Raw genomic sequence first — 13025 nt, 5'->3', positions numbered from 1 at the left:
TAAGTAAGCATGAATAAAGTAAACAGAATAGTGGAATTATTCAGTCAAGAACAGCTCTGTTTATATGCCAAAGCAATTACACAAGAGCAGAAATGCAATTACAGAAGAGCATGGTTATTTCCTCTGGAAGCGGGAATCAGACTTCTGTGATTGAGATGGCCTTTGCATCTCCAAAAGGCCAACCCAACTACATTTAAATGCATTCACTTAGCAGACACTGTTATCCACACCAGATTTCTGGTATGGGATATCAATAACTGTGAAGATGACGTGATAAAGATGACTTTATATAAAGATGTATATCGGGGGAATGCATGTTTAGCAGTGTGTATGCTTTCTGGGAATCAGACCCACAGACCTGGTCTGGGTGGCACCTTATTATGCTCTTGAAAGCCACACCACTGTAGTAGTAAGTACAATTAGTGTGGCTGCAGTGGAGCAAGAATAGCATCAATGCCTGCAATCGGTCAGCCTGTTAGGAGTCTGTGCTAAATACTTCACTTTACTTTAATGAGCATTCAGCACTGTGTATTAGGCTATGTCTTACAATAAAACACAGTTTATTGAACAATGAATGAATGAAGAAACTCCCCAAAAAGTGATCTGAAGGAGGACTGGGCTTTCCATGACAGTCACTTCCAACCCTAGCCAACGTTTCGCGCGGTTTTAGTGCATGCAAATGAATCCCTCAAAGGCACTAACTGAAAATCAATTAGACAAAAGGCAACAAGCTGAGAGAAATTCTGTTTGTGCCAGAAGATGGATCTCATAGAGTAGAGAAAGACTTTTAGTGCGTGCGTGCGTGCGTGCGTGCGTGCGTGCGTGCGTGCGTGCGTGCGTGCGTGCGTGCGTGCGTGCGTGCGTGCGTGCGTGCGTGCGTGCGTGCGTGACTGTGTGTATGGGTGGGGGCTGAGTGATGATATAATATCACTTTCATTTCTTGTCTTTCCATCTTTCCATTGCATATCAAATGCTGCAAAGGTTAAGACAAAAACTTGGAGAGACTTAAAAGGCATCATCTGACATCTGAGTGATAAGATGTCTAGAGCAACATAAACCTAGCTGGAAGCCAACAATTCACAACAGAAGTTAGATTAACTCCTTTCCATCCAAAATGTTCCTCAACCAAACACACTATAAAAACAATAAATAAATGAGCTATTTTCTGTCTTTTCCGATCTCTGTGGGGTGGCGCCGGTATTTTGGAAAGGGGTTAAAAGTGAAACTGCAGACCCAGTCTTGACCCCTCCCTCCCCATTTCCCTCTGTCGCTCGCCGACTTAGAGCACACACCAAGTCTGTGTCACTTCCTGTTAATCAGGTCTCCGTGCTGACACAGCAAACCGCCAGCCCGGCCCATAGGCTGAAGCCTCAGTCGTCATCCCTGCCCACCTCAGCAGCTGTGTGTAGCCACACGTCACCATACATAAACACACACATACACACATAGCACTATATATATATATTTTATATATACACACACACACACACACACACACACACACACACACACACACACACAGCACGTCACCATATACAAACACACACACGCACACATTTGTTTTATACACACACACAAACACACACACACACACACAACACATGTCACTATACACACACACATATAACACACAGCACCATACACAAAACACAAATTACCATATATAAACACACACAAACAATGTGTATTACATTACATACATACAACACACACAGTAATAGACAACACTCACATATAACCAACAGAATCATACACAAACTGACACAAAAAACACACTTCAGCACACACATCATGGACTACACTCATACAACCTTCAGTATACTACAGACACATTCAGCTCCCAGTCAAACAAGTAACCATCCCTTCAACATTTGTAGTGATCTATCTGGATGGTGTTTCCAGGATTGTCAGAGAGGGTATCCAAAAAGTAAAACAAAATGTGTTAGTGTATGTGTATGTGTATGTGTATGTGTAAGTGTATGTGTGTGTGTGTGTGTGTGTGTGTGTGTGTGTGCCTGTGAAGGGGATTCCTCTGTGCCTACTCTGTTGAATAAACATTCTCACAACTGCCTCTTCGAATAACGCCAGCTAAGCTGTGACATGTGCAGGGAGGCAGCCATGCCTGGCGGTTCTCAGTGCGGTGGGTGCTGATGTCAGGGGAATGCCTAGAATACAACAGACCTCCAACCGCCACTCATGTTCCAGGGAACATATTCGCCAGAGCTGAGAGATAAATGTCACAATAAAGTCCTAAAGAATTCCATCCCTACTTACTGTATAGGAGTCGATTTAAAAATACATGTTCATAGTGTTTAAGGACCACAAAGGAAACCCATCTCCCATGGAACACCTTTGAGGGCCCCATTAAACACCACTGAGCATCTCGTTACAGACAGGGCTTTTGATGTGGAGGAACCCGGAGCAGATGAGAAGAGAGATGTCAGAAAAAGAGGGAAAGCCCGTCATGTCTACTGTATAAATGAAATCCTCTCTGCTCCGCTCTGCTCCGTCTGGCCCTGCTCCGTCAGCACGCGCCGCCACAGGCGTTCTGCAAGGCCAGGACACATGCGTGGGTGGAGGACAGGAGGTCTGTTCCGGGGGACGCCCTGATGCCCAGGGGCCTGGCGTCCCCAGAGGACGAGATGCCCACGTGCCCTCGGAGAGGAGTGGGGTCCGCAGAGCACAGAGCATCCGTGTGACCCAGTTGAGTAAGAAGCTCACAGCATGTCAGCTGTCGTTAAAAACAATGAAGTGGGCCAAGCTGCCTCACAAACCATGGGGGGTGGGGGCTGATTTACACAAGTGATGAAGTGAGGTGGCAACTAAAAGGGATGTGGTATATGGGAGTGAAGAAGTACACAAGAGTAAAGGGAAGTTAGAAAGGCCCTATAGACTCACACATGTAGGTTTGCGTTGGTACAATTCTGAAGAACGCAGCCAATTCATAAGAAATAGTCGTGATGAAATCACTGGTCTGCCACGGAACATTCAACCAACACAAAATAAGATCTAGAGAGCCTCCGATAAACAGAACCTACTCATTATCACTGACAGTGCACAACTGGGAAACAACGCTCGCTTATAGCTCAACACATAACAGTGAATCAAAGTTATTCTCTGGTCCTTTGATGCTAGTGCAGAGTATATTAACTGACTTTTAAAGTCATTCACAGCCATACAGTTGACATTTTATAGTACATTGAACTATGGAACAGCAAGAAAATGTAATTATAAGAAGATTGAATTGGCAGAGGGACCAAGACAAATGAGCCATAGACATTGGTGTATTTCTTCATTGCTGTTATTATGGATTATGTGTGCACACATCACTTCAGCTAAGTCCACTTTAGAAACCACTCCACGACTGTGCCAGTAACTGTCAAAGGACACAATCAGTAGCACACAACACAAAGTCAAGCACCAACTTTTTATGTGTAAAAGTAGTATCTTAAATGTTATGTGTACATTAAATATATTATAGACCAATTAAAACAAGTCAAGTTTTAAAGTCAAGACAGACTCTAATACATACCTGTCAACATTTAGCTTTCAAAAAACGGGAGATTTTTTTTCGGGGAGGGGGGGGCAGTGTTTATACAGGATCTGTCTTTGCATATTTAATACGTTTCATACACGTGTTTCAGCACTGCATTTCGGTCGTTGCTTTTACCTTACCATTACTTTATGCCAGTTATGTATCCACCAGCTGCCTGCCTGCAGCCTACTTCCAAAACTCCTTCCAAAGCTGCTTGCTGTCAGATTTGGTTCCGAGGGCACAAGTTCAGTGTATCAACAACACTCAATAACAGTTTATGTGATGTGTTTGTGTTAATTAATTAAATTCCCAACAATTTCACAACAGCTAGTTCTGGAGTAGGCCATTCATCTAACCCGCTTGCTTACGACGAGACTCAGGCTGCGCAGTTGGCACCCGCTTCCTTATTTGGGTTTTGACTTTGACTTTGGGTTGCCAGGTTTTAGCCTATGACAAAACGGTGAAACTAAGTGATCGTGTATGTGTAGGGTGTATTTCATACACAATCTGGCAACCTGAATGGATCAATGATTTTAAAATGAAGTTTGATGGCCATGCAAATTACGGGAGTTTTCCGGGAGAAATAACAAAACGGGAGGGTGCTGGGAGATGACCTTGAAATACGGGAGAAACCCGGGAAAAACTTGAGTGTTGACAGGTATGCTCTAATACAGTACAGAAATATATAATAACACTCCTTTCTCTGAAGCTCCTATTCCATTAGCGAATGAGTTCAGACAGGATTCACAGCCATTTTTTCCCCACCTCACCCAAATAAAAACCTATCGCAGGGTCCATGGGACAGAGAAGCTTTCCAGAGGCTCCAGGCAGACAGATGCTTAAAAGCAGTCTACCAGACAAAAAAACAAGCCTACTTATAAAAGCTACACACACACACACACACACACACACACACACACACACACACACACACACACACACACACACACACACACACACACACACACACACACACACACACACACACACACACACACACACACACACACACAACATAACCCAGCACTGAATGGAAAGTAACCATTTCAGACCAACCTTTCAGGTCTAATGGTCTGTTGGTTGCAGGCAGTATTCCATGCTACGCTCTCAGTACACACAACCAACAAGCAAAACACAAACCACATATAAGCCACATACAAACACACAACCCACATACACATTTGAATAGTGCCTCCCTGTCTGGGAGAGGATACACGACTGATACACAAAACCTTAAGCACAACTCGCCCAATTCTCTCCCCCGCATCCACCTCCACATCCCAGAGGAAATAGATTCTCCCACTCAGGAAACCGCAGTGTTGTCTCCATCAGGGCGGCAGGATTCTCCAGACACTCTGTCACCTCCTGGCCATTCTGTGCCTTCCTGGTACAGGCGGGTGGAATATTCCCATTCCACTTGACCACAAATGAACCCCAACGCAAGTCTCTCTGCAATTAACCATTTCCTAGTTTATGTAAACACCCCAATACCATGGAATAGCGAGCATACAATGACAATACTGGCCAGCGGAAAGGGCTTAGTAAGGTTATGAAACCACATTCCATGTTTTCCAGGAAAATATTTATCTGCCTTTTCCTCATGCAAATACAAGTGGTGTGTTTGTCATATAGAAATATTATTGGCCACATCTATATGAGAGCATCTGTATCTGAGTTGTTCAAATGGACTCCATTACTTGGCATCTAAAGCAATCTACAGTTAAACAACAAACCAAAATAACCACACATATGGGAAACGTGAGAATAAGTCACAGAAGACATTTTCAGTTTCAGCAACCAACCAACATGCCATGCTGTGTAGACTGACTGAGACTTCAGAGTTCACTTTTACGTCACACCACCCTCTAGTGGACGAATTTGATTAGGTATGCATTTTGAAGAACACCACTGGATGGAACAGTATTTCACTGCAAAGTTCTTCTGCCTTAACACTTTATGAAAGACTTGAATATGAGGTGTGTGAGTTAGAGTACTGTGTGCACATCCTTTGTACTTTGTGCTGTGGTGATTGCTTTTGTTGTTGTTGACGTACACTAGGAAATAATATTTTTCCCTTTTGCATGAGAAAAAAAAGAAAATATTAACTAACAACTACTATTGAATACCTTAGTTATCAAGACTGAGTATACTCTATAACAATCATAACAATATAGTCAGTCAATCTGTACAATATAGTCTGCCTTAATTAAAAGGACGAACAAAGTGCAGTCTAACTAAAGCTAATTTAATAACGAAGCAAATGAGCAAGATCCTAAGCTCAACTTGCTTGCAAACTGTGTGGAATCATATCGTGTTCTATCTTCATGACTGCACATCAGTACAATATATCAAGGTCCACTGAGTACAAGTCCTGTCTACATGAACACACCTTTGGCCTACATCTTGGCCCAAATAAACACACCCAATGAGCAAATATATATACTGAGTGGTAAGCACTTGAGCCACCGGTCCACATCATTCTAGGAAGAGAGAGGGCCGGAGCTGCTCTCTGAGTGACCTGCCCGTGTCGCTGGCCTCACCTCCCACAGGGCCTTGAACTCTCTCTGCTCGATGCGCAGGAGCTCGCTCACTTCCCGCGTCACAATGGTGGCGTGCCGGGGGGTGTTATCCAAGATGGACTCCCCAAACGCCGTGCCAATCCCCAGAGTGCAGATTGTGACTGCATCCTTTGAAGGAGAGAGAAAGACAGAGAGAGAGAGAGAGAGAGAGAGAGAGAGAGAGAGAGAAATGGGCAGAATTGAGGGCAGAGAGGAGAGGAGAGGAGAAGGAGGAAGAAGATGAGGAGGGGGACGATGTTGAGGACAAATTTAATCAGGTTACATTCACTCAATTTAAAATGTGCCTAAGAGAGTGGATCTTGTAGTGTTGTGGTTCCATCCACTGCCTGATATGGAAAGCAATTTAACACTTGGACACACGCATACACTGAAACACACACACACACACACACACACACACACACTACACACACACACACACACACACACACTACACACACACACACACACACACACACAACACACACAAGACTCTTAAAGGCTCTCAAATCCCAGTACTCTGCACCAGGAGGGGTGCGAGTGATGGCCCCAATAACACTAAAAGGTCTCTGTGGTCTCCAAGGTTAGACATCACTGTCAGGAAGCTCTTCAAGCACACATTTCAAATGAGCTTAGGAACAAATCTGTATTACGTAACACATCAATCATGACTAGTCACATTAGGTTAGGTTGTTTTGTATTACAGGTCAGTAATGTGAATGTTGAGCAGACTTAACAAATAGCTAGTTTTGAGATCATAGTGTACTGATGATACAGCTATAAAGTGAGGTTAAAGATATGCACCATTATCATCCCGACAATCAAATAAAGTATATTTTTGTCACAGTTCAAATGTGCAATAAAACACTTTATTTGAGAGCATAATATGGTCTCTCTAGAGAGGCTTGTATATACAAATGAGTTATAGTATGACAGTGATGGCGTGTACCTGGTGATTGGCAGTCTCTGAGATTTTGACATCCAGAGATCCAGACAAAACAGCATACCAGCTGGTCCCAATGTCCCCCTGTCGGTACACTGGGGAAAACAGAGGCAAAGCTTAGCCCTGAGAAACTGCCTTATGCCCAAAACCATATATACAATAAAGTGACAGCTCTTGGTGAAATACTGTTGTTCTGTGTTGACACAGCAGAAAATTCTATGTGGAAATTAACTACAGACATTTTGTTATTTACTTCAGTCTGGTAAAAATGTTCCGTCCGTGTCATTTTTAGTGAAACTAGTTTAATTTGCAACCTACATGTGATCCCTTTCTCCAGACATTCATAAAATCCGCACAGGCATATCTCATGTAGGAGCCTGGGGTTGAACCTCTCGAAGGCCTTCACGTTTTTCAGCCGGGCCAGTATGATGTCCACATCCTCCCCTGACCGTTCGGTTGGCCTGGACAAAGCAAGCACATTTAGTTCACCATCAGTTGTTTACCAAACCGTCCTTTACAACAGCCAGAGAGAATGTGAATGTGTCCTTTCATCCCGTTCTCTTGTTTGATGTAAGCTCGGTTGCTACAGCAACACCTAGCAAATCAGGGTTTGCTGGCCAGCAACACTGATAAGAGCAGATTTTCTCTTTTGAACATGTGTGAATGCATAAAAGAGTGATTGTACAAATGAGTAGAGTGCCTAACAGACTATGAGGTCTGTTTTCTCAAACTATGTGCTGAAGGGACTTAGTCTTAAATGTACACCATAAGCAGCTGGGCTCCACTTATCTGCTTTTACTTTAATTTGTCTGTAATGTTTTTTCTTTGCATTCAGTGAGTCATTGTCTTCATTAGTATTTTTGTTGAGGTCTTTTACTTCCTGCTTACATTTGTCTAGAGAAATCTGATCTGGTATCTGATGATACTTCTGCATCACACCTACCTTATTATATGACCTTACTTACACCATATAGTGCATATGAAGCATATCACCACTTCTATATATTTCTGAAAAGCCCAACCACTGGTATGTCAACCATGTTTCAGCATCATCCATTTTAATTCTTGCACTTGTTCTCCATCCCTGCAATATTTCACATGCACTCTCAACGAATCCTATTACTGTCTAGCAAAATACTTGCAAATAAAACATTTCATCAAAAACCAGCTCCTAAATACACCATAAAGACTTACTCGGACAAAGACCCCACATGCTCTGATGTAACGTTGATGTGATAGACTGGTGCTTTTGCTACCTGGAGCTGCAGGGTTCTAGTGGCACAGGGGCAATAGACTGTAATTACCTATTACACAACAGGCACAGAACAACAGCCAGACTGGTACGAGAACATATCCACTTCAGCTACATTAGTAGACTAAATTGAAAGCAGACGATCTAGTGGGACACTTTGTTGACATTTGTAATAGTGCATCTACAGGGCATACAGAGGCACATTCATCTAGAGATAAGAGACTCTGTTTTGAGCCTGGGGCATATATTCTCGAGTATTCTTTGATGCTGTACATAGAAACACAATATCCTAATTTTTAGAGAGGCTTACTCATCAGGTATAGAGGTTGTACTTAATATTTCATGCAGCCAGCCTATTTTTACCACACTGGATCAGATATGACAAAATTACGTGTAATGACAAATCGCCTGCTTAACACCCACAGGGCTTGTTCCCTGACATAAGCCCCCCTCCCTACTGCAGCAAGGTCTGATTATTTACAGGTAAGTCCCTCCAGAACCCACCGTTTTATCCTGCGCTAGGTAAACATGGAACACTGTGTAAACACATCTGTCGAGACTGCGGCACAAAGCTCTCGAGCTCAAGCAGTCTGTCAGAGTGCACTTTGAACCTTTCCTCAGATCAGCCTCTTCAAAGTCCTCTCTCTATCTCTCTCTCTCTTTCTCTCTGTGTAACTATATCTCTCTTTCTCCCTCTCATGTTAATTTAGTCCCTCGTACTGCTTTCCTCTGGTACAGTCTCCCAGTCTCCTGCTTCTGCCTTTCGCCTCACTATTTCTGAGTCACTCTGGCTCTTGTTCCCTTTCTTCTTTTTCACTCCCTCCCTCCACTGTGTCAGCTGTCCCCTCCACGCCCTGCCTCCCGCTCTCCCTCTCTCTCCCTCTCTCTCTCTCTCTCCCTCTCTCTCTCTCTCTCCATGCCCCAGTGTACTTTGAGGGGACTGCAGAGGCAGTGATCTCCTGGAGCACTGGACCGTCTCCCTCTGCAGTCCCGTCCGCTGCTCAGCTCGGCTGTGTCCGGCCAGAGGGCCTTCAGCAGAGGCAGCCAAAACCAGAGCTGCTGGCCTCCTTTCATCTCAGAGTTTGGTCCTAATCTCTCAGACAGGTCACAGCTCTCTCTATTTCTCTCTCTCTCTCTCTCTCTCCAAAGCAGGACTGGCAAGTGTGCATAAAAACTGGTGATAAAACAACAAGCCTCCCACCTGTGTCATCCAAGGTGTCGGTGATTCAGTTTTGCTTTCTTAAGCGTTACAAAGGTAGAATCTCCATGCACTTTAGTGGATAAAGAGTAATACTGCCTGTTTTGACAGCATTCAGGATGAGTGTCAGGTAGATACAACTGTTTTTTTGTGAAAAATCAATTGATGGCTGTACTGACAAACTACTATAGTGGGTATATGTGCTGTATGTGAGTGAGTGATTCAATTGAGCACCCCTAAATTAACATCACTTAGTATGCCACTACTTCTGAACTGTGCACACAATTAACATGGCTAATTTTGACAGTCCACCAATGCTTGGCTATGCAAAGACTGGTAATAAATGTGCAAAGATATTGATCCAGAGGGAGAAGATCCCATTAATCCTTGATGTGCATGGCTCTATGAGTCCATTAAGTCATCAGTGTGAACCCTGTATGTATCATTAACACATTATGAGGAACACTGTTGGCCCCTAGCTTTGACATTCACTAAATCATTTTCTTCCAGTTTAATCTCTAAGGTGATGAACTGATGTCTAATTGCGAAGCTGGGACAGCCGTTCAGCTAGGTTGGTTTTAACTGTGCTTTTTATGCACAACTGTTCTGTTGTTAGTTTGGCATCTCAGTCCCTTGCAGCAGTCTCAGCGTCTGTTTTCAACACCACGATATGCCCAGTTCAGTTGGCAGACAGGACAGAGAAGACTACACATACCTTGGAATCAAAGCCAGAGTCGTTAGAAAGAAGACCTAATCTGCCTGATGACGACCTGATCGGGATGCCAAACTCACCCCCTCACAAAACTGCACCGCCTCGTGTTTGGTGGGACACTGCGATTCTCTATGAAAACAAATGGGGGGGATCTCCTGTGGCTGTGACTGCGCTGTACTGGGCTGCGGTATAAAGGTTGTGCTTCGGTCTCTCTCCTCCAGGTGACATTCGCCCTTTATCTAGTATCGCCTTTCCCGTCCCGTTTATTTCACCTCGTAGCCTAAATGCTTGCCAGCATTAATGCCATTGCAAAGAAGCTGTGCCCACATCTTATGTTTCGTAGGTGCAATTATCTGTTTGATAACGGAACAGTAGCTACACCGAGGGAAACGAATTATGTGTCCCTCCTGCCAAATTACCTAAAATAATAAAACCGTAGTCGCAAATCATCATCTCTGATTGAATTAAGGCAACACATACTACGAGTTTCCCATCGAAATGTATGCTGACGCTAGGTGCGATGGGGTGCTGTCCACAACACAAAAAAATAACTTAAATCTCTAAAAAAAAAAATCAGACACTTCAGTCGCAAGCAGAAGATGCAGAAGACCACTGACTTTCAATCGAAGGAAAGAAATAGTGCACTAACTTACCTTTTATCGAGACAAACGATCCATTCTGCAGAGGCAGAAGAATGAGTAGAAGTATGCGCTGCTACCATTTTTGGCGAGATCATGGACACAGAGACTTATAGGCACGATTTACATCACTCGTTAATGAGCTGCTCCTCTCTTAGATTGAACTTCAACACATGGTTGTCACCTGACCCATGCTTCAAGAGGTGCACCTCCCATGCCGGCCACAGCCTATAGGCTAACATGTAAAACGACCAAATGTAATCTAGCCAGTCCAGTGGGTGTTCAAATATGCGTAAATTAATGACAGCATAGTATGAAACTATGTATTTTGTCATCATATTTGCATTGCTTTTCTGTGAATGAAGATGACGTCTAGGATATGAGATAGACTATAGACTAATACACTAGTCTTCCATGTATTTTCATAATAGCCTAATTAATTGGGTAGCCAATACTAATCATAATTAGAATATTGGGGGGCGGGGGGGTTTATTGGACATGGATCTCAATACAAATTTCAAGTTTTTGCCTGAAATTGCACTTTGCCTATTTACAAGGGCATTGTTCCCACCTCTTTTGGGGCCAACCATCAAATGCTGGACCTCTATAGAAAGCTCAGAACCTGTAGTTTTCGTAGGAAACAGTCAAAATAACTGTTTGATGTACTGACAAAGAATTACAGAGGCTAGAATATAGTTTTTTCTTTCTGCCGGAATACAAGCATCTCTGAACTGACCACATTTGAGCCCTCTAGGTCACTTCATATCCCTTAGAAACACAACTGAGCCCTAGCACCAGGTCTTGTGAAGCTGTGTGCAAAAGTAGATCAAAATAGAATGAAAATATGAGTGCTTTAGACTATTATTTGCCAAGGTATGCTCATGCGTTTTGTAAAGTGCCTATAAACTCCCCATAGGACTTGTTCTTATCCAAAATGCATACTGACATCAAATGCTTACTGCACATGAACCCCTTTGTGTAGAAGCATAATCCTGGTCTCAAATGAAAGGTAACACTTTGAGGTTTCTTGTGGACTATTTTGATTGTATGTCAGGTGTTCTGATATAGACTGACTACACAAAATATGGAATAATTACAAAAAAGTTCAATGTGGTGGAATATTCAATGGTTCAATGAGTGTGTGATAGAGTATACATCTGTACAACTATTGGATAAATCAACATGAAGATTCAATTTCTATGGATTCTTGTATAAAGCACTATACAGATTGTACATGAAAAAAGTCAAAGCTTTGAAATGGTGTATAACATTACTATGCTACATAGCAATATGGTGCATACAATTGATTTAGAATGTTGGCGGGAGGTGGGGGAGGGGGGTAACCATCCCGCCGGCGGGACACTGAAAATTATGTGGTTGCTTTGGGCATTTTAAGTGTGTTGGAGAGCTTATCAACACAACGTAGAACACAAATAGTTAGCCCACAAATAAACTCAAATTCTTTTTGGATTTGTAGCATAGTCTACGTGGCGGATTCCCTCTGAGACAGCATAAATGCAGTGTGAATTAAGGATCAAGCACCAGGCGCCACTGTGACAGCTGAGTGGGTGGGAAAGATGCAAGATTTTTTTTTCAGTCTTTTGTTGTGCCGCAGCCTATGAGCGGTGGGTTCAGCATAATTTCGCTCTTTTGATTTCCACTGTATCCACAAAATGGGTTCGGGCCAGATTCAGTTGAGAAAAAATGGTCATGAAGTTTGGAACCTCTTGAAGTGGATGGTTAATTAATTGGCATGCCCTTCAGGATGGTGTTTACAGATCAGCAGTTTACAGATCAGTAGGCCTAAACATACATTTTTAATGTATACATATTGTGAGGGACTCTACAGGGGTCCCTCTTATTAGGCAGCCATGCATTACTCTATTGAGGCCCATGGTTTCCTGTCTTCCCTGTCTTGACACTTTTACACAAAACAGACACATAGTACAGTAGAATACAGTTGCCATAACAACCATAAGGACACCCCATGACTATTTTGAATGCTATAAACTGGGTTGCTGAGACTGCCTGTGAAAACAGTAGTCGTTGGTGCAGAGTAGCCTTTAGCCACCCCTATGCTTGTAATGATGGTGCTGTGATGATTCTGAAAAAGTCTATGTGCAGTACGGGCGGTATGCTGTCTCTGTGTGGCCGGCAGCAGTCTCAAAAACAAAGATACACACCACCTT

General features: G+C 43.1%; 1 protein-coding gene across 1 annotated transcript; it reads right to left on the bottom strand.

Moving 5' to 3' along the window:
* Positions 1 to 2524: 2524 nt before the first annotated feature.
* Positions 2525 to 10919, bottom strand: LOC143099902 (rap guanine nucleotide exchange factor 4-like). Its single transcript, XM_076262812.1, has 6 exons — positions 10852 to 10919; positions 7355 to 7497; positions 7043 to 7131; positions 6076 to 6222; positions 2771 to 2822; positions 2525 to 2655 (listed from the first exon to the last, which is right to left on the bottom strand). Exons 1-6 carry the CDS (start codon positions 10917 to 10919, stop codon positions 2525 to 2527), a joined length of 630 nt encoding a protein of 209 aa, XP_076118927.1.
* Between the last annotated feature and the right edge of the window lie 2106 nt (positions 10920 to 13025).

This window comes from Alosa pseudoharengus, unplaced genomic scaffold (assembly GCF_046254945.1).
Source record: "Alosa pseudoharengus isolate Yale_2024_CS ecotype anadromous, Long Island Sound unplaced genomic scaffold, YU_APseudo_1.1 YU_APseudo_1.1_scf_3, whole genome shotgun sequence".
NCBI lineage: Eukaryota > Metazoa > Chordata > Actinopteri > Clupeiformes > Clupeidae > Alosa > Alosa pseudoharengus.
The sequence above is the reverse complement of the archived record's forward strand: the minus strand, read 5'-3'. Positions and strand labels throughout refer to the sequence as shown.